This window comes from Rhinoraja longicauda, chromosome 29 (assembly GCF_053455715.1).
Source record: "Rhinoraja longicauda isolate Sanriku21f chromosome 29, sRhiLon1.1, whole genome shotgun sequence".
Lineage (NCBI taxonomy): Eukaryota > Metazoa > Chordata > Chondrichthyes > Rajiformes > Arhynchobatidae > Rhinoraja > Rhinoraja longicauda.
In genome coordinates this window covers 3,258,185-3,278,146 of record NC_135981.1, presented here as the reverse complement: position 1 = coordinate 3,278,146, position 19,962 = coordinate 3,258,185, and the positions used below count along the sequence as shown (strand labels likewise).

General features: G+C 40.0%; 1 protein-coding gene across 8 annotated transcripts in view; it reads right to left on the bottom strand.

Annotated features, from left to right (window-relative positions):
- arhgap23a (Rho GTPase activating protein 23a) overlaps nucleotides 1-19,962 on the bottom strand; it is a 240,353-nt gene that overhangs the window by 50,943 nt on the left and 169,448 nt on the right. For 7 of the 8 annotated variants that reach the window (XR_013549132.1, XR_013549133.1, XR_013549134.1 and 4 more), the window contains 2 exons: nucleotides 16,949-17,047; nucleotides 13,451-15,227 (listed from right to left, as the gene is read on the bottom strand). Coding sequence is in view for 5 of the 8 variants with exons in the window: in XM_078424707.1 (XP_078280833.1) it covers nucleotides 13,451-15,227; nucleotides 16,949-17,047 (1,876 nt within the window). In the remaining 3 variants the exon portion in view is untranslated. The remainder of the gene's footprint in view (nucleotides 1-13,450; nucleotides 15,228-16,948; nucleotides 17,048-19,962) is intronic. The other variant, XM_078424706.1, reaches the window with a different exon arrangement.

Genomic DNA, 19,962 nt, shown 5'->3' with positions numbered 1-19,962 from the left:
CAACGTTAGATTCGAGAACGGATAAGGCTCTTGCGAAAGAAGCACCAAATATTGTCAGTCTTTAACTTTACTTGCTCAATACTGTGAAGTAATAAGATTTGGATATGAGTCACCATGTTATTTGAATGGGTGCCTGGAACGTACTGCCCCGGGCAGTGGTGGAGGCAGACACGATTGTGGCTTATAGGAGGCTTTCAGATTCATTAAATTTTCAAAAAAAATGAAGGGGTATGGATCATATGTAGAAGGAATTAGTTTAATTTAGCATCATTACTGGCACAGGCAGTGTAGGCCAAAGGACCTATTCCAGTGCTGTATAATTCTATGTCCTATAACATGGAAGTACATCTCATAAGCGGTATGAAGACTTATCTTGTAGGCAAAGTTAACACAGTCCATGGAGCATGTACGCACAATTACACATGAACATAATTGTGAACCATACAGCTCACAGTAAATGTCTGCTTTTCCATTACAATTGATTTTTCATAGAAAGTGAAGCGCAGAGCACACAAAAACAAGCCACTTTCAATTCAGTTTCTAAACATGCCTTCATCAGATTACCGGATTAACTTGCTTCAAGACTTTAAAAACCCAAATCTTCCACAAATTATGTTCCAGAAAAAGAAAGATTTGTATTTATATAGCATTTTGCATGAACTCAAGAATTTCTGATCAGTCTTGTTCAAACAGATGCCTGCCAATTACAATGAAGTGAGTATTAGGTTAATGAATAGTCCCCTGAGGCTTCCATACATAATATTGTGTTTACAATGTAATAATATTACTCTTAAAGTGAAGTCTCAACTTGCAAATGCATAAAAATCTACTAATGAACATTTAGTGGTACAGTGACGGACTGAACGGACAAACAATGCGGACCTATCACCGTCCGGCGTGGCGCTTCAATATCGGGAGCCCCGACCGCCCCGACGTGGCAACTCCAACAGCCTGACCGTGGGAGAAGACGGAAGGGGAAGAGAAAAAGACATTCTGGCCTTCCATCACAGTGAGGAGGTGACTGGAGGAGACTCACTGTGATGGATGTTTCTTTTGTTTGGTGTTGGTTTATGATTGTATGTGTTATTGCATATTTTTATTGCTTATTCTTATTGGTCTTATTGTTGAACTGCGGGTAATTTTTTCATTTCACTGCAGATTTATGTGTATGTGACAAATAAATTGACTATTGACTATTGATATTGTTTGAGTAGCTCTTTAAACCTGTGTTCATGTTCCTTGGAATACAGTATGGAACTCTATTGACACGTCGTGATATACATCTCAGAGGTAATGCTTGTGTGGCTATAAACCCATAGGACGGGCGAGATCTCCGACAGAGTTCATGAGCTTGGTCTTCCTCCTTTTTGGTCTGTGTCTAAGAGTGGAATCCTGTCTGGGAAAATCATTTTGCAACCTTCCTATTCATTTCCCTGGAATTCCACAAAATACGACATCTTGGGAGACTTAAGTTACAGCCTCAAATATACAGGGCATATAAGAAAGCTCCAAAGTAAATTTGTGATTATTTCACAGTAGGACATGGCAATTTAATTTCAAGCACCTCCTACTCTATTTTTATAACTGCTTCTCAAAAATAATCCTATATTATGTGGTACACAATTAGACAGGTGGTAAAACAAGTAGAAAATATGGTATTGTGAAGACATTCTGTCATCCAATTCTAGTTCTAACACATAGTTAGAAAGGGCACATCTTCCTCTCAATCATTCTGGGAAAATTTATAGCAAAATTAATGTTCAGAAAACCACATTTCCAGTAAAAAAAATTTGATTAGTCCTATGTTTTCCACCATAGCAGACCACCAAATGTCAAGATCACGCTTTCTATCAAATGATGGAATCTCAACGACTGAACATTAGTAAGCTAGCTGTCTTATCAAATATTGGGTATCTAGACACAAGGAACTGTTGACGAAAAATGGCACAGTAATTCTGGAGGAACCAGTGGGTTAGGCAGCATCTCTGGAGAACACGGATAGGTGATGTTTTGGGTTGGGACCCTTCTTCAGACGTATTTGGCATCTAGTATTTTCAATGTATTGTGCTCAGCAGCTATAAACATGAATGCTTGATGGATGAATACTGAGAAAGAGTCAGCAGACATGAATATGAAAGTGATGAAGGAGTGGATAAAACATAAGCAGGATGAAATCAAGAGGGGAAGAAGTGCCTGGGAGAAATATCTCAGGCTACATTTGCATTTCTAAAGGGACTGGAGTGACAAATTTGTATAATGAACATTTTATTTGCAACAACAATGATTGATTGAATAAATGAATGTGAAATGTTTCATCACAAGACTTAAATCAAATGAAACACAACATTTTTCAGTAACAATGGAGGTTAGTGTGTTCCACACAATTAATTCACAAAGTATTAATTAATGAGTGTATTTACAAGAAATATCCTTGACAGAAACATAAACGGTTGCAGATAAGAGGCCGTGCACAGCAGTACCAAGCCCTGCTTTACTCATCTTGTGTGATATCACATGATGGCTGAGAGTATCAAGTACAGCAAAGGTTATGGGACCAAACAATAACCCAGTGGTAGCACTGAAAGTCTGCCCATCAGAACACGAAGAGCTTCTCGCCAACCGATTCCAGTACAATTATAATATTGGCATTTATCCAATAATTGAAAAATTGCCCAGTTGTGTTCTGATCAGAACAAGTAGCACAAATGCAATCGGCTAACATTTGTCTCATCAATCTATTTCAATCTTCAGCAAAGTGATGGCAGTTGTCATTGACAGCGACAAGTGCCATTTACTTATCAATGACACACTAAGTCCTCATTGTTCACAGGGGATCGGGGCACAGACTTCCCCTAGATAACAATACGAACACAACGCCACGGACAAAGACAAGCCAAAATATACAAACATTTTGGACCATGGCTTCTCCCATACATTGTTCCCACGTTCCAACTATACACTCCAGACCCCAGCTTCCACTGTGCACTCTGAATCCCTGCTGCTGCTGCACACCAAGCCCACACTCCGCACCCGGCCTCCTGCCACACACCTGGATCGTTCTATGGACTAACCTCACAGGTGCATTCATGTTCATTTAGTGTCTCCAGAACAAAGGGTGGCATGTTGGCACAGCGCTTGAGTTGCTGCCTTACGGCATCAAAGACCTGGGTTCGATCCCGACTACAGGTGCTGTCAGTATGGAGTTTACACGTTTTCCCTGCGACCGTGTGGGCCTCCTCTGGGAGCTCCGGTTTCCTCCCACATTCCATAGATGTGCATGTTCGTCAGTTAATTGGCTTCTATAAATTGTCCTTGGGGTGCAGGATGAACTAGTATCTGTCTGATCATTGATTGGGACGGACTTGGTGGACTGAAGGGCCTGTTTCCACACTGCTTCTCTAAACTAAACTAAATTGCAGTGGATCTTTGGGCAATACAATGCCATGTGCTGGCCAGGTCTGCCCAAGGCTCCACGTCAGATTTAACTTACTCAACTCGTGGATAGCAAGTTGATTGTTTGCAAGAACGTAATGTATTCGCTGGGATCCTGTTTGGGTTTCACAAGGACTACTTGGCAACAGACAAGCTTGGTCCTAAGAACTGAATGAATACGTCAAGGCAAGGCAAGAGTCACTGCCTTTGACATCAACGTAAAGCCCACAAGGGAAATAGGAAAAAGAGTTCATTTTACAGTAACAGATTAGTAATAAGGAAGGGAATTTCCTCCATCAGAACGCTATTACTGTATCCTAGACATAGACCAACTCTTCCACCTGATCCCTGGGACACCGTGGGCTACTCTTATGGTTTCCACGGTTCTCTTTTCATCAGCTTATCGTGTAATCCTTTGAGCGTTTCCGCGTCCTCCTCGTCTTATAGTTCCTCCACCCTGCCTCCATTATTTTACTTATTTTTGAGGGAAGAAAACAGTTTAGGTCTTTTTGAATATCTAAATATGTTAAATATTTAGGTCTTTTTGAACATCTCCAGAGAATAGGCCTAATCACTGCAGCAGTGCAGAATACAAGAAAAAACCCCAACTAATTCCTTTAAACTTGCAGCCCTCATTCCATTCTTCAGTTATGGTTTCTGCACAAACCCAGTTCAAGAACTTCAAGCTCCCGTGAACATGACTCATTGTGACTCATTCTCACTCAGGCGGCACAGTGGCGCAGCGGTATAGTTGCTGCCTTACAGCGAATGCAGCGCTGGAGACCCGGGTTCGATCCTGACTACGGGTGCTGTCTGTACAGAGTTTGTACGTTCTCCCCATGACCTGCGTGGGTTTTCTCCGAGATCTTCGGTTTCCTCCCACACTCCAAAGACGTACAGGTTTGTAGGTTAATTGGCTTGGTAAATGAAAAATTGGCCCTAGTGGGTGTAGGATAGTGTTAATATGCGGGGATCGCTGGTCGGCGCGGACCCGGTGGGCCGAAGAGGCCTGTTTCCGTGCTGTATCTCTAAACAAACAAACCTCTTGTCCTCAGCTTCCCCATCAACTTCAGCAATTCTGAAACCTCCAGCCGATGATGACTCAGAGAGGAAAGGAGTGGTCAGGATGGTGTTGGGAAACGAGGTCATACACCCATAAACCTATGTGAGAAGCACATCAGCTCACAAACCTCCCAAACAAAACTGCCCTGCCAGTCACCTCCTTCCCCATCTGTGGAAGAACTCAGGGTTTGCACATTGACTTCAGTAGTTACCCCAGAACCCACAACACCACTGTGGAAGCAAGTAATCTCTGAGGGTTTGCTGAAGAAAGAGAAGTTGTTTCTGAATGCAAATTTGGCCCTCTGTACTCTTTCCAGCTCCTTGGTGTTTCTATTTTCCTTCAAGGAGTACTAAAGGTCATCTAATGTTATAGGTACCATGAGAACGAAAAATAATGTTGTGCCATCATAAACCTTTAAACAGAAATGATGTTTTAATGGATTAGTTGAACAGCACATATAAAGTGGTAATTTTTTAATTTTTTTATTGTTATGACTGCATGGCAAATGAAATTCCTCGTATGTTGCAAAACATACTTGGCTAATAAAGTATGATTGTGATTGTGATACCATTGTAATTTTTCTTTCAACGTTACCTGCACTGTGCAGTTTACATAAACATTCCCAGACAGCCTTCAGATGAAGTTGGCCTGAGTCATTCAATGGGAGTATGTGAACCAGACACACAAATATTGGTTAATGGATGTGGTGAACATTACTCATATTAATGCCATCAGGACTAATCTTTCTTTGTGTTTTATACAGCTCAAGATTAATGATGATGATTGTAGAAGTGGTAACACGTAGCAGAACTATGAACTGTTAAGGCATATGAAGGTAGATACATCTCCCGGGCCTGATCAGATATATCCGAGAGCACTGTGGGAAGCTAAAGAAGAAATTGCAGGAACCCTGGCTGAGATATACAAATCATCACGATACACAGGTGAGGTGCCGGATAACTGGAGGGTGGCTCATGTTGTGACTCTATTTAAGAAGGGCTGCAAGGCAAAACCCTGGGAACTATAGACCAGAGAGCCTAACATCTGTGGTAGGCAAGTTACTGGAGGAGATTCTGAGGGATAAGATACCTATGCATTTGGATAGATGGGGGCTAATTAGGGATTGTCAGCATGGGTTTGCATGTGGGAAATCGTGTCTTACGGATCTAATTGCGCTTTTATGGAAGGTTGGCGAGGGCAAATCCGTAGATGTTGTGTATATAGACAGAGTCATAGAGTGATACAGTGAGGAAACAGGCCCTTTAGCTCAACTTGCCCACGCGGGCCAACATGTCCCAGCTACACAAGTCCCACCTGCCCGCGTTTGGCCCGTATTCCTCCAAACCTGTCATATCCATGTACCTGTCTAACTGTTTCTTAAATGTTGGGATAGTCCCTGCCTCAACTACTTCCTCTGGCAGCTTGTTCCATGCCCCCAGCACCCTTTGTGTGAAAAAGTTACCCCTCATATTCCGATTAAATCTTTTCCCCTTCATCTTAAACCTATGCACTCTTGTCATCGATTCCCCTACTCTGGGCAAGAGACTCTGCATCTAAATGATCTATTCCTCTCATGATCTTATATGCCTATATAAGATCACCCCTCATCCTCCTGCGCTTCAACAGAGTTCCAGTCTACTCAACCTCCCCCTATAGCTCAGACCCTCTAGTCCTGACAACATCCTCGTAAATCTTTTCTATACCCTTTCCAGCGTGACACCATATTTCCTATAACATGGTGCCCAGAACTGAACAGAATACTCTAAATGCGGCCTCACCAACGTCTCATACAACTGCAACATGACCTCTCAAACTCTATACTAAATTCTCTGACCGATGAAAGTCAATGTGCCAAATGTCTTTTTGACCACCCTATCTGCCTGCGACTCCACCTTCAAGGAATCATGCACCTGCACTGCAAGATCCCTCTGCTCTATAACACACCCTACAACAAGCCCTACCATTCACTGTGTGCCTCCTGCCCATGTTAGACTTCCTAAAATGCAACAACTCACATTTCACTGGATTAAATTTCATCCACCATTCCTCAGCCCTCCTGGCCAATCGATCCGACTGCAATTTTTCACAACCATCTTCACTATCTGCAAAGCCCCCCACTTTGATATCATTAGCAAGACTTCGGCAAGGTATTCGATAAAGATCCACATGGAAGGCTGCTCTAAAAGGTTAGATTGCATGGGATCCAAGGAGAGGTAGTAGACTGGACAGAGAACTGGCTTTATGGTAGTAAACAAAAGGTGAGGGTGAGAATTTGTTTTTTGGACTGGAAGTCTGTGACTAATGGTGTGCATTGTTTATATCAACAATTTGGATTAGAATGTATACTCATGATGAGTAAGTTTGCAGATAACACTAAAGTGGGTGGGATGGCAGATAGCAAAGATGGTTATCAAAAATTGCAGCCAAGTATTGATCAACTGGGTAAATGGGCTGATGGAATGGTTCATGGAATTTAATGCAGATATGTGCGAGGTGTTCCATTTTGGGAAGTCAAACCAGGGCAGGATCTTCACCATGAATGGTGGGGCCTGCGGAGCATTGTAGAGCAGAGGGATCTTGGAGTGCAGGTACGTAGTTCCCGGAAAGTGGCTCCACAGGTAGTCAAGAAGGCTTTCGATACATTGGCCTCCATCAGTCAGGGTACTGAGTATAGAAGTTGCTATATTACAGTGGTACAATATGCTGATAAGGCCACATTTGGAGTATTATGTTCAGTTTTAGTCACCCTGATATAGGAAGAATATTGTTGAGCTGGAAAGAGTGTAGAGATAATTTACAATTATGTTGTCAGGACTCGAGGGCCTGAGCTAGAGGGAGGGGGTGGGTAAACTAGAACTTTAATCCTTGGAGCACAGCAGCCTGACAGCTGATTTAATAGAGGTGTATAAAAACATGAGCGGAACAGATAGGGTGAATGCACAGAGACCTTTACCCACAGTAGGGACATAGTTTTAAGGTGAGAGGGGAAAGATTTAATGGGCATCTTGGTTGGCATGCAGACGTGGTGTCAAAGGGCCTGTTTCCATGCTGTATGACTCGATGGTTCTATATTGCTCCTTCTCTACACCAGTTTCCTAATTTGTTGGACATATCCAGCATCTTCTGAAGATAGACACAAAATGCTGGAGTAACTCAGGCAGCATCTCTGGAGAAAAGGAGTAGGTGACGTTTTGGGTCGGAACCCTCTTAAGACCCGAAACGTCACCCACTCCTTTTCTCCAGAGATACTGCCAGACATGCTGGGTTACTCCAGTATTTTGTTTCTATCTTCGGAGTAAACCAGTATCTGCAGTTCCTTCCTCAAGCATCTTCTGGTTTTATTTCCAATTTCCAGCAACTGCAGTTTAACATTTCTCAATTAAAAAAAAATCAATGTTGATAGTAAATTTTTAATAGATTTTCCATACAGTATAAATCATGCTTGTGTGGAGTGTGGATCAGACATTGGAGCTTGGGCCAGGGCCACCACAAAAAGTGAAGTAAAAGTGGGGGGCAAGGGGGCGCAGCGGTAGAGTTGCTGCCTTGCTACGCCAGGGACCTGGATTCAATCCTGACTACAAGTGCTTGTCTGTACAGAGTCTGTACGTTCTCCCCGTGACCTGCCTAGGTTTTCTCTGGGATCTCCGATTTCCTCCCACATTCCAAAGACGTACAGTTTTGTGGGCAAATTGACTTTGTTTAATTGTAAATTGTCCCTGGTGTGTGCAGGATAGTGTTAGTGAGCAGGGATCACTGGTTGGTACAGACTCGGTGTGCCGAAGGGTCTGTTTATGTGCTGTATATCTAATCTAAACGGGTAATAACTCGACTGGCATTCACAGTCTGAGTGCACTTTTAGAATCAGAGTTTTAATACACTTTTCTGCTTCTCCTTGCAATTATTACATTTATTGAGCCAAATAAACTTTTATTCTTCAGTTTCCTACTTCATAATCTGAGAGATTTTTTAACTCATAGGTAATTCTCTCTTCACTACATTCCCTTCATATGAATTAAATAAACTATTCCAACATTTCTGCCTCCGAGTAAACTTTATGTCTATGAGATCAACAAGAGAGTGAGTCCTTAACAGTCCCTCTTATTGTCTCTGGGGTTTCTCATTTAAAATCCTCTCCTGGGCAAGATTTACAATGACATTGCTGTGTTTAAGCAATAAGGTATTTTTCCGTTCCTTTGTTGTATATGCTGTATGTGAATTATATTACCCCAGTTCAAAACAATAAAAGACATCCCATGACTGGCCATTTCACCCAAGACATTATGGAAGGGCGTGGCATGCAAAATAAGAAAATATAAAATTGCCATTTTGGGGACTTTACATCATCTAACCAACTAAAATAAAAGCATGCTTTTTTTTGGTCATTTTTAAAGTCACCAATTTTATGGTGGTAAAGACATTTGGGATACTTGCCTTTTTTAGCCAGGGCACAGAATATTAAAAACAGGAAGGTGATGGCACACATAAAAGATTAGTTCGGCTGCTATTGATGGACCATGATCATTTGGGTCACTGTGCTATGGGAATCACATGCTTGCACTGGAGAGGCTGCAGAGGAGATTCACCAGATGTTGCCTGGAACGGCGCATCTAAGGCGAAAAGCATCATTGCACTACAGGAGAACCTAGAGATAGTGCATTGATCAATATGATGAAGCTCATTGTGAGATTTCCGGTAGCACAAACAACAGCAAAGATCAGACGCACCATTTAAAAGACATTTAAACAGGTATGTGGATAGGAAAGATTTAAAGGGATATGGGCCAAGTGGGGCATCTTGGTTGGAATGCTAAAAGGACATGCTAATCCTAAAGTTGAAAGGCATTATGCAAAATGACCAACTTCTGTGTTGTAAATATTACGTTACAAGAATGGAGTTTGCATGATCTAAATTACAGAATTATGCATTGATGTAATGAATCTATTTACGTTACAAGAATGGAGTTTGCATGATCTAAATTACAGAATTATGCATTGATGTAATGAATCTATTTAGGTTTCTTTATTGTCCAGCATGAGAAGAATTGTGCAAAGCACAAGGTCTGTGTGCCTTGTTCAAAACACTTCTATTCTAGTTCTCCCATAACAAGGTTTGGAGTAGCACAGTGGGGCAGCCGGCAGAGCTGCTGCACCATGGCACCAAAGACCCAGATTCCATCCTGCCCTCGGATACCATCTTGTGGGGTTTGCATGTTCTCCCTGTGACCACGTGGGTTTCCGGGTGCTCCGGTTTCTTCTCACATCTAAAACACGTGTGGGTTTGTCGATTAATTGGCCACCACAATTTGCCCAGAGTTTGTAGGGAGTGGATGAGAAAGTGGGAATAACAGAGTACTAGTATGAAAGGGTGATTGATGGTCAGTGTGGGCTGAAGGGCCAGTTTTCGTACTGTGTCTCTAAACTAAAGTTAAGAAAGATCTTGCACTTACAAAGTGCTTTTCAACCTGAAGACCAACATGTTCATTATCTGGTTTGTTCTCATTCGTGGTTTTCATGAAAGAACTTCACCAGAATGCAAACAACGCAATTTACATTGAAGACACAAATTCAGATTTGACATGCTACGCTAGTCGTGACCTGCCATGTTGGAACTGTGCAATGTTCCACTGTGACTCATTGTTTTTCCGAAGTTACTCGAAAGGAAATACAAAAATATTTTGTGTTATCTTCACCATCTGAGAGATTAAGTTTCTGTGGAAGTAGAAACATGGGAATTTAAACAGTCCCCAACTCAAGAGCTTCCAATTAAATTGAACCTGTTTTTTAATGAACGGAAGAACTAGCATGTTGCAACAAGCATCAATCGTACAAAAAGAGGGATTGGTAAAATATTTCATTGAACAAAACATTACTTCAGAAAATAAATCAGCCAGTCAGCATGACACACAAGATTATTGCTAAATCAAAAATATGTTTTTAGACAATCTGGATTACATACGTCAACCTAACGTCGTCATCTGAGACTCAATTTTGAACAATGGAATAAGAGATTCTACACCCTTACGTCGTGAAAATTCTTCAAGATATTTTTCTTCATGGACTAGTTTTCTAATCATGTTTATCACTTTAATCTTTTTTTTGCAGTCTTTTTATTTTCACTGTCTTGTTGAATTTATGTAAAATTTATGTTGCCCGAGTACAGACACAAAAAAGCTGAAGTAACTCAGCGGGTCAGACAGCATCTCAGGAGAAAAGGAATAGGTGATGTTTCGGGTCAAAACCCTTCTTCAGACTGAGAGTCAGGGGAAAGGGAAATGAGAGATTATAGACAGTGATGTAGAGAGATATAGAACAAATGAATGAAAGATATGCAGAAAAGTAACAGTGATAAATGTTTCCGAGTGCTGTCTGTGATGCAGCTGCAAACAAGATTTTCGTTGTACCTGTACATTTGACAATAAACTTGACTTCCTGGAATAACAAATTGATTATAAATCTTCTGTTTTGGTAGAACCTAGCTTTAAACAAATATATTATGTCTGTTCATATATCAGAAACTACTTCAGATTCATTGGATTAATTTTCGAAGATATGGAAAGTTCTGTCTAATTATTTTCTCTTCTCTCTGCCCTGCACCACATCCATTTCAAATTATTTTCAATCTAATTATTCTATATGTACAGACAATTTTCCCTCTAAAACATGAATTATTTTACCGTGTTGTCCACCTTATTGACATTAAACATCTGCTCAATATCACGGATGTTGCAATTTTACCGCTACTAACTTCTGGGAAAATATTGTCTGTGGCTTTTGTTAAAAAGCATGGAGTACACACTGGGAATTTCATCCAGCTGCTGATATTACCATAAATGGAAGTAAATCTAATGAGTGGTCACAGCCACAAAAAAAATGTTTTTATGAGCTTCTGTCGCAAGAGAGCACAGTTCTGTAATATAGTTTTATCAGAGGAGCTCTAATGTTGCCAATAACTCTGATACTGAGAATTGAACACAGCAGAAAGCTTGAAGAATTATGGAAGGTGAAATTAGAAAGGAAATAACAAAGGAAAAATGGGGGCCGGCAAAAGCATTAAAATCAAAGAAATCTTAAAATACTTTCAAGAAGCAGGATCAGAAAGGAAAGTGTGTTCTAGTAGAGATCAAACGCGGATACTTGCAGGGTGAAAACACATGCAAAGTTCCAAATCGATATTTTGAGGGTAATGGTGTAATCATCGATATTGAGAAAAATAATGTAATGTATTTAAAATAATAAATATAAAGACCAGAGATATATTAAAACATCTTAAAAAGAGGACAAACTCTTGACCTTTGTAAAATATAAAATGAAAATAATGATGGAAATACTAGCAAGTCAGGCAGCATCTCTGGAGAGAAAAACTGGGCTAACACCAAAGGTGTTAATAAAAGTAAAACCTATCCCAAACTTTTAAAAACATAATGGAAAATAAGAGGGAATCTGAATATAAGTTTCCGGAGATAGACACAAAATGCTGGAGTAACTCAGCGGGACAGGCAGCATCTCTGGAGAGAAGGAATGTGCAATCTTTCGGGTCGAGGCCCTTCTTCAGACTGAGAGTAAGGGGAGAGGGAGTCTAGAGATATGGAGGGGTAAGGTGTGAAAGCAACCGATCAAAACTTTGATCAAAGCTAAGTTTGCAGTGCTCTTTGGCTTTGGCATGGTGCTGGAGGACAGGAAGGTTGCTAATGTTTGAACAAGGGGAAAGGGAATAGAGCAAGCAGCAAGAAGCAAGGCAAGTCAGTTAAGGGCTAAAAATCCACGTGAGAGCATCCATGAATAATTAGACAGGTACACATTTATCAAGGACAATCAACATAGATTTGTGAAGGGAAAGTCTAATTAATATAATTAATATTTTTAAGGTAGCAATAAGAGCTGCTGATGACATTAAAGCATTTAATGTAGTATACATGGATTTTTAGCAAAGCTGTTAATAAAGTTCCATGTAGAAGAATGTTCAAAACGTAAATATCCAAGGAATAGAAAGGCAAGTAGGATTAAAAATCTGGGCAGCACAAGAGACTTGAGATGCTGGAACTTCCTCACTTAATCTGCAGAATGCAACCAACCTGAGCACATTTCAACCTTGAAATTCAGTGGCCCCAGGTATGGCTATTAAATCTAAAAAATCACAAAGTGCTAGTTACTCAGCGTGTCAAGCAGCATATCTGGAGAACTTAGGTAGGTGATGTTTCAAGTCGGGACCATTCTTTAGTCTGTATTGGTGGTGGAAGAAAGCTGGAAGAGAGCAGGAGTAGGACGAAGCCTGGCGAGTGATAGGTGGATATGCAGGTGAGGGCGGGTTTTGCACAGAAGTCAAGTCAAGTCAATTTTATTTGTATAGCACATTTAAAAACAACCCACGTTGACCAAAGTGCTGCACATCTGATTAGGAAAAAAAAAAGAAACAACATACAGTGGCAGGGGAACAATGGTCTTACAGGGAGAGAGGAGAACCTTTTTCCAAAGTGGGCATACCTCGAGGAGATGTTGCGGTGGAGCAGTTGATGGTTTACAAAAAAAAGACATAAAGTACGTCTTTTTTTTAAAACCCAGCATCTGCAGTTCCTTGTAAAAACAAGATAAAAGACAATTAAGTATACTTGATCAAGTTAAGGCATCAAGACATGGAGACAATCAGCTGTCAAGAGTGTGTTGGGATTATGATCATTTTGTGCAGAAGAGTAGGGTGGCAATCAGCATAGGGGAGGGAGGTTGGAGATAAATCACGAAGCCCACCCGAACAGAGTTAAGTTTTTGAAGTCAGAGACAGAACTTTCTCAAAGAGGCTCTTTGAAGGCACAATAACGCAGGCCTCACATGTGCTGTAAACATGACCAAAATGTCCAATGGCACATTGCAATCGTCAAAATACTGACCCTACAATTTCTACATTTTCATAACATTTGTATTTTTTTTTCTCCATTTTTTTAGTTTTGACTGTTTTACATACCAATAAATGGAATTGAGGCCAATGAGTCTTCTGGGGATTTTACAGCTGTCCCTTCGAGTTTTTCAGTCGCCCGTTCCAAAGATCCATTTTCCGACATGTCAGCCGGTGACAAGATGCCGGATGTTGGTTCTACCATATCCATACAAGTTGGGTGCCGGAGAGGGGGTGGTACTCTTCGGCCAGTGGGAGGCTTTTGCCTCAGGAATGCAGCTTTGTTTGTTGGTGGCATTTCTTGTTCCTTGTGTACGAATCCCAGAGGGAGCTCACATTCGGGGAGTTGGGAAACTCCTGACTTTGCAACCGCAATAGGTTGAATGCCCTGTTGAAACACTGCCTCCTTACCACAGTTCCTGTCTGTCTGTTTTGGGTACAAGCCACCCTGCCGATCATGATTGGTCTGTCTTTGGTCTCGAACAACGGGCACATCAATTCTCTTGACTTGATAGGGTGCACAACGTTCAGCCTTGGACTCACTGACAGTCAAACCAGAAACAAATACCGGCCTATCTGACGGGTGAGTTACTTTACTTTGAGAAACAGTGGTAGTCTGTTGCCCGACATGTGCAATATCTGTCCTCTTTACCGAGTGAGAATGAGTAGCTTCATTTCTGCATTGCTGCTGAGGAGCAATAGATATTCTGGAGTTTGTGTTTTTATAATACGCACTGCTGCTGCTGGAGTTTGGGTGGGACGAATGCTTATGACCATGCACTGCAGGATCACCTGAAGCGAATCCCACTGGTCTGTGCTGCCAAAACAAATGTTCTTGTCCACCAGACTTAGAAAAACCACCATGTGTTGTACCAGTCTTTGAATGAGTCCATAAAAATCTGTCCCCACCTGTTGTAAAGACATTGGGTGTTAAATTCTCCAATGATAGGTCACATTTTCCCAGATAATCTTCTGAACGAGTCCTGTAACTCCATTGCTCATTCATAGGTTCAAGCAAAGTATCTTGGGAAGCACTATGAGGCCAATGTTTGTGTAACGAAGTCTCCTCAAGTCTGTCCTGAGAGTAACTCCTGTATTTCGGAGGCATAGCATTATAACAACGATCCTCAGAGGAGCTTCGACGTGGTAACTGAGCAGATTGCCAACTGGGTGGGTTATATTGATGGCTGCTTGTTTTGGTGCTGCCAAGTCGCTCCCATGACCCCCTAATGTCGGAATGAAAATAGTAATTTTCCCTATTGTTCACAGAGCTGGTGTAAGTTCTCTGGCCCACATTACTTTTAGGACCAGAGTAAACATTGTGGTTTGAGACTGATGAGAAAGGAACATGTTTAGAACGTCCCCGATACCTATCTTGCATAGCAGCTGAACCTGAACCATATTTATTGCTTATTGGACCCTGTACAACAGAATTTGAAGACAACGCAGTCATTTCTCTCACTAAAACTGATCTGGGCTTTATTCCATACTGCACCTCCACCACGTGATGCATGGGACTTGAATGACTTATTCCAATCTCAGCCAACAGTTCTGATGATCGTGTTCTGCCCTGTCCTTCATTCCATACGCTAGCAGGCGGACTCGTTGTGGTACTAATATCCAGCGGTGAAGACGGATCGGAATAGAACCCTCTGTCAGAACCCGAGCTGGCATTGTAATTCCTGTTGTCCACCAGCATTCCCCGTGAAGAATCTGTCAGTAAAGGCTCCTTAGTCTGGGTCGTGGCCAAATGTCGAGGGTAGCACACGGGTGGCGGCTCTGGTATATGGTGTGCACTACCTGAATATGGATCATTACCTTTCAGGTAAGCATCCTGAGAATAGGCCTGCAAAATAAAAAACAAACAGGATTACGCTTTAAAAAGTGATGATAATCTAATATTCTCACTTGTACTTTAAAATATTGTTCAGTAACTCTAAATAAATGGTTAGATTATTAGACACAATCAACAAAAACTTAATACTTAAATATCATGTTTATCAGACAATTAAGGTTATAAAATTGGAGAACCCGGTTTCACTGTATCTTCAACTATTCAGTCGGGGGGAGGATACAAATCGTTTAAGTACAGCCAGTTAACTTCACTTGAAGTTTAGCCTACAAAACTTAATGAGAGGTTATTAGAAACATCAACAGTAAAGCCATTAAAAAAAAAATCTCTTGAAATTCTATATTTATGTCAACAGCTTTGTTAACATAGAAACATAAAAAATAGGTGGTGGCGTAGGCCATTCAGCCAGCACGGCCATTCAATACGATCATGGCTGTGTAACCCGTTCCTGCTTTCTCCCTACATTACTTGATTCCATTAGTCCCAAGAGCTATATCTAATTCTCTCTTGAAAACATCCAGTGAATTGGCCTCCATTGCCTTCTGTGGCAGAGAATTCCACAGATTCACAACTCTCTGGGTGAAAACGTTTTTCCTCATCTCAGTCCTAAATGGCTGACCCCTTATTCTTAAACTGTGACCCCTGGTTCTGGACTCCCCCAACATGGGGAACATTTTTCCTGCATCTAGCCTGTCCAATCCCTTAAGAATTTTTATATGTTTCTATAAGATCCTCATCCTTCTAAATTCCAGTGAAACAAAAATGTGATATTAATATTGACGAAGACAGAAGTATTCGTTCAGGAAGGCTTGCGTACTTGCTAAAGCAATTATGTTTTAATCCATCAGACCTGCTGGTATTCTACAACTGATAAATGCAAAGCTTTCTTTTAATAAATAGTTATAATGGAATGCTCTTTAATTTTACACTTAGCTATTATGAAAGAACGATAAATACCTAAAATATCATGATGTGCTCTCCCCTCTCTAGATGTAGTCCTCCTGTCTAACATGACATATTTTCTTTTTATTTTACGTATTTTCATTCATTGAAAATTTCCCCCAAGATGAGAAAGTATAATTATTAACAGTCTGAAATACTCACATACATAGGAGTATGTTATTAAGTTTCATAAACCAATATATTGTGTAAGGCTATTTAGTTGACCAAGTAGTTAAATTGTTAGATTTCACCAACAAAATAATTTTCACACATAACTCTCACACTAACTGATGGTTACAAAGGAATGAACGTTATAAATTGTTGGAATCTCGATATCAAAATGGGTCCCATTTATTGAATTTCAATGTGACATTAGTGCAACAAGCCTAGTGCAACTTAGTGCAACTTTACCAAAACTCCATAAAATTCCATTTTAACCAGTGTGTATGAACAACTGTAGCAGAAACAGACTCAGCACATAATATGACAGTCATTGTTATTATGCCTTAGGCATATGACATGTTAAAAGCACTGCCATAAACATGTTTATTTCTTTGCAGAAAATATTGCCTGTTAAAGTATCAGTCTATTGTTATTTTGCTGAATGGCTCAGTAGCAGAAATGATTAACATTGTCTGGTGATGTGTTTCTTCAGTTCAAGATCAGGACACTTTGTGGAGGTAGATAGGTTTGAGATGAATGGGGGAAACCTCTGGTAGTAAAGATTAGATGGAAAGCATTAGTTGAGATTAGGGGCTCTCTCGTCATCTCACCTCACAATTGTCTATTGTCAGCTGAGCATGGGATGGCATAGGTGTTGAAGTCAGGCAGAAGTATACAGCTTGCTCACCTGCCCTCCCAACAGAAGGAGGCTGCGTAGAGGCAAGAAGGAGAAGAAACAATGGGAACAATTAAAGAACAACCCTGAGAAGTTCAGTTTCCGTAGGGTGGTCATGACTGAAAAGAAACATCAAGACAAGCACGAGATCAAAGGAAAAAGGACAAAAGCAAGGATTCCATATTGAATTGTAAGCAAAAAAAGAATCAGTTCACACAGATTTATTTGAAAAAGCACACTCAAAATATATAATTTCACAATTGAAAAACAATAATAACATGTAGAGAAAATATTAATTTTAATTTGTATAGTTTAGCAAATGGATTGTAGCATCAATTAAGAACTTGGTTAAATAATATATTGTGAATATATAGTGGGGCAGGAGATCAATGATATTGGAAGAACAAATAGTATCTCTACTTGTTTCTGCACTCTCAGACAATGAATTCTAAACCCCACTACTTTTTGGGAGAAACACACTTTTCCCCGACCACTCTCTAATCCTTATATTAATGATCTTATATTTATGCACACCTAGCTTTTGATGAGATAAATAGGCTCTTCCACCTATCTCTGCTTTTCAATTTTATACTCCAATTAAATTCCCACCGCTCCACTATGCAAGCCTAAATAATCCACAAATCTGAAGAAGGGTCTCAACCCAAAACGTCACCCATTCCTTCTCTCCAGGGATGCTGCCTGTCCCGCTGAGTTACTCCACCATTTTGTGTCTATCTTCAATCTAAAACAACTCCTGGTAACACCGTATAAATTTCCTTTGCACCCTCTCTAGAGTTAACCCACCATCCTGTGAAGTAGTGACTAGAATTTGTATGCATTTGTAAGGCTACTGACTGTAACCTTATTGATATTTTATGACTTTGCTGAGCTGCCTGGGCCAAAGGCAAGGATCCAGCATGCACCCTTACACAACCTTAACTACTTCACCCCCAGTCTTCACGGATCCATGGATACTCGCACTGTACCCCTTCGTCAGTGTACATTTCCAGTGCGCTACATGTATTCCCTTGCCTTTCCCATGTTCATTCACAATTATCCGGACTGAAGTCGATCTGCTCCTTTTGAGACCAGTCTACAACATGACTCCCACTCCAGAACATTTTTAAATAATCCTCTGTATCCCACATTATCCACTTATCAAAACAAATTCAAAACTTAAGAAAGATTGAAAAGTATAACACGAGTATACACTATGATGCACATACAGTGATGTCAACTAATGCAATCATAGAAAAAATGTAGTTTTAAAGATTTTAATAAAAAGCTCAACATTTTCACTGTTTATAAAGGCAAGATACTGAAATGAACATTGATTCTTGGATCAGAGTTTAATATTAAAAATGCTGTTGTTATTTAAAGCCATGTTGCAGATTACAGGTTTATAATGTTGTATTTAGAAGGAGATATATGTTTGTTCATTCACTATCACGGAAACATGAAAATAGCAAAAGACAATAAAAGAGAGCTGTGTCGTGAATATGCAAAGTCAAAAACATTATTTTTATCGTTATCTCTGGGAATTTCTTTTGAACACTTTTTACATGAGCTATGTTTTGTATCCAAAAGAAAGATGATTGTACTTTAAGAACAAGATTTACTGCGATCCAACCCACTGCAGTATATCTGCAGAGCTGTTTTTGCAATCCCTGGCGGCTTGCATAGGGATCATACTGCCCTTGGATGTAAGCATGTGATCCAACCTCATTCCTGAAACACAGGATAGGTCCTTTCCCCACACAAACAGAAAGTATATATCCTCCCTAAACATTTTATGGATAATCTGGAATAGAAACATATAATCTGCTTGTCTTTCATACTTTGTAAAAATAAAACATGTAGATGCAAAATGTTAAATGAAACCAAATATTTATTAATCAAACAAAATTATACATTTATCATTTGCAAAATTGAATATATATGTATAATTATGTATATAATTATATAAAATGCTAAATATTATCCTCTCTTGATTTTCTGGATTACCTTTTTAAAAAACAAGTTGATCACAAAACAATAATATTATAAATCTCTTAGTCTTTTTTCTGCAGTTAATCAGAAGTTTCACGAAATCACAATGACTAAAAACAATAAAATAACATTGAGAAATAGGTCACCAATACAAAAAAATAGTAAAATGCGATTTTGTAAAGAATGTTCCATCACAGAGCTGCCACGCAGATACCACTCCTATTTAAAAAGATAATCTCCTCCCTGACCTCTGCCAAGCTCATTCCGAAGCTAACAATGCAGAAATACATGAGAACTGCTCACATAAATGAGCTTTCTGGCCTTCCTGCCTTCTTTGTACGCGAAAGTCTCTGCTATCTGTTCAACCACTCCCAACAGGCTTGTTTAATACTTCTTATAAAACTACACAGCTACAAATTTACCACCGTGTGCAAGCACCGACAAATTATTATTCCTTGTTTTAATATAATGAAGAATACTGATCAGAATAAACCACAAATTGGCACATCTTTTAAACCAAGTATTTTGGAACTATCTGGAACTAGCACAAACTAATAGTTCTGCAAAATTATAAAATGTAGATCGTAATCAATTTTTTGAAAGCTCCAGGAGCATACGGTAAGAGTCACAAAACAGTGCCATAGCTTTAGATTACCTTGTTTAATTTATCTTCATTTCAAGTAGAGAACTTTCCATTTCACCTTAGCTGTACCAGGTCTTACAAAATCTCATTGCTAAATCAGATTTATAATCTGGTGTGCAGCGAAGTAACTTGCCAGTTTCAGCTTGTCACTGCAAGAAAAATCCTCCTATACTGTGAACCGACTAACAGCAGTTTTGCTTAATGATCATTTCATCAGAGTCTTCCTAGGGCTTTCAAAGTGACGTCAGATCTGGATCATTTTCCTACAGCTACATACACACTTCATTGGCAGTTCACTTTAGCTACAGGGTTGTATA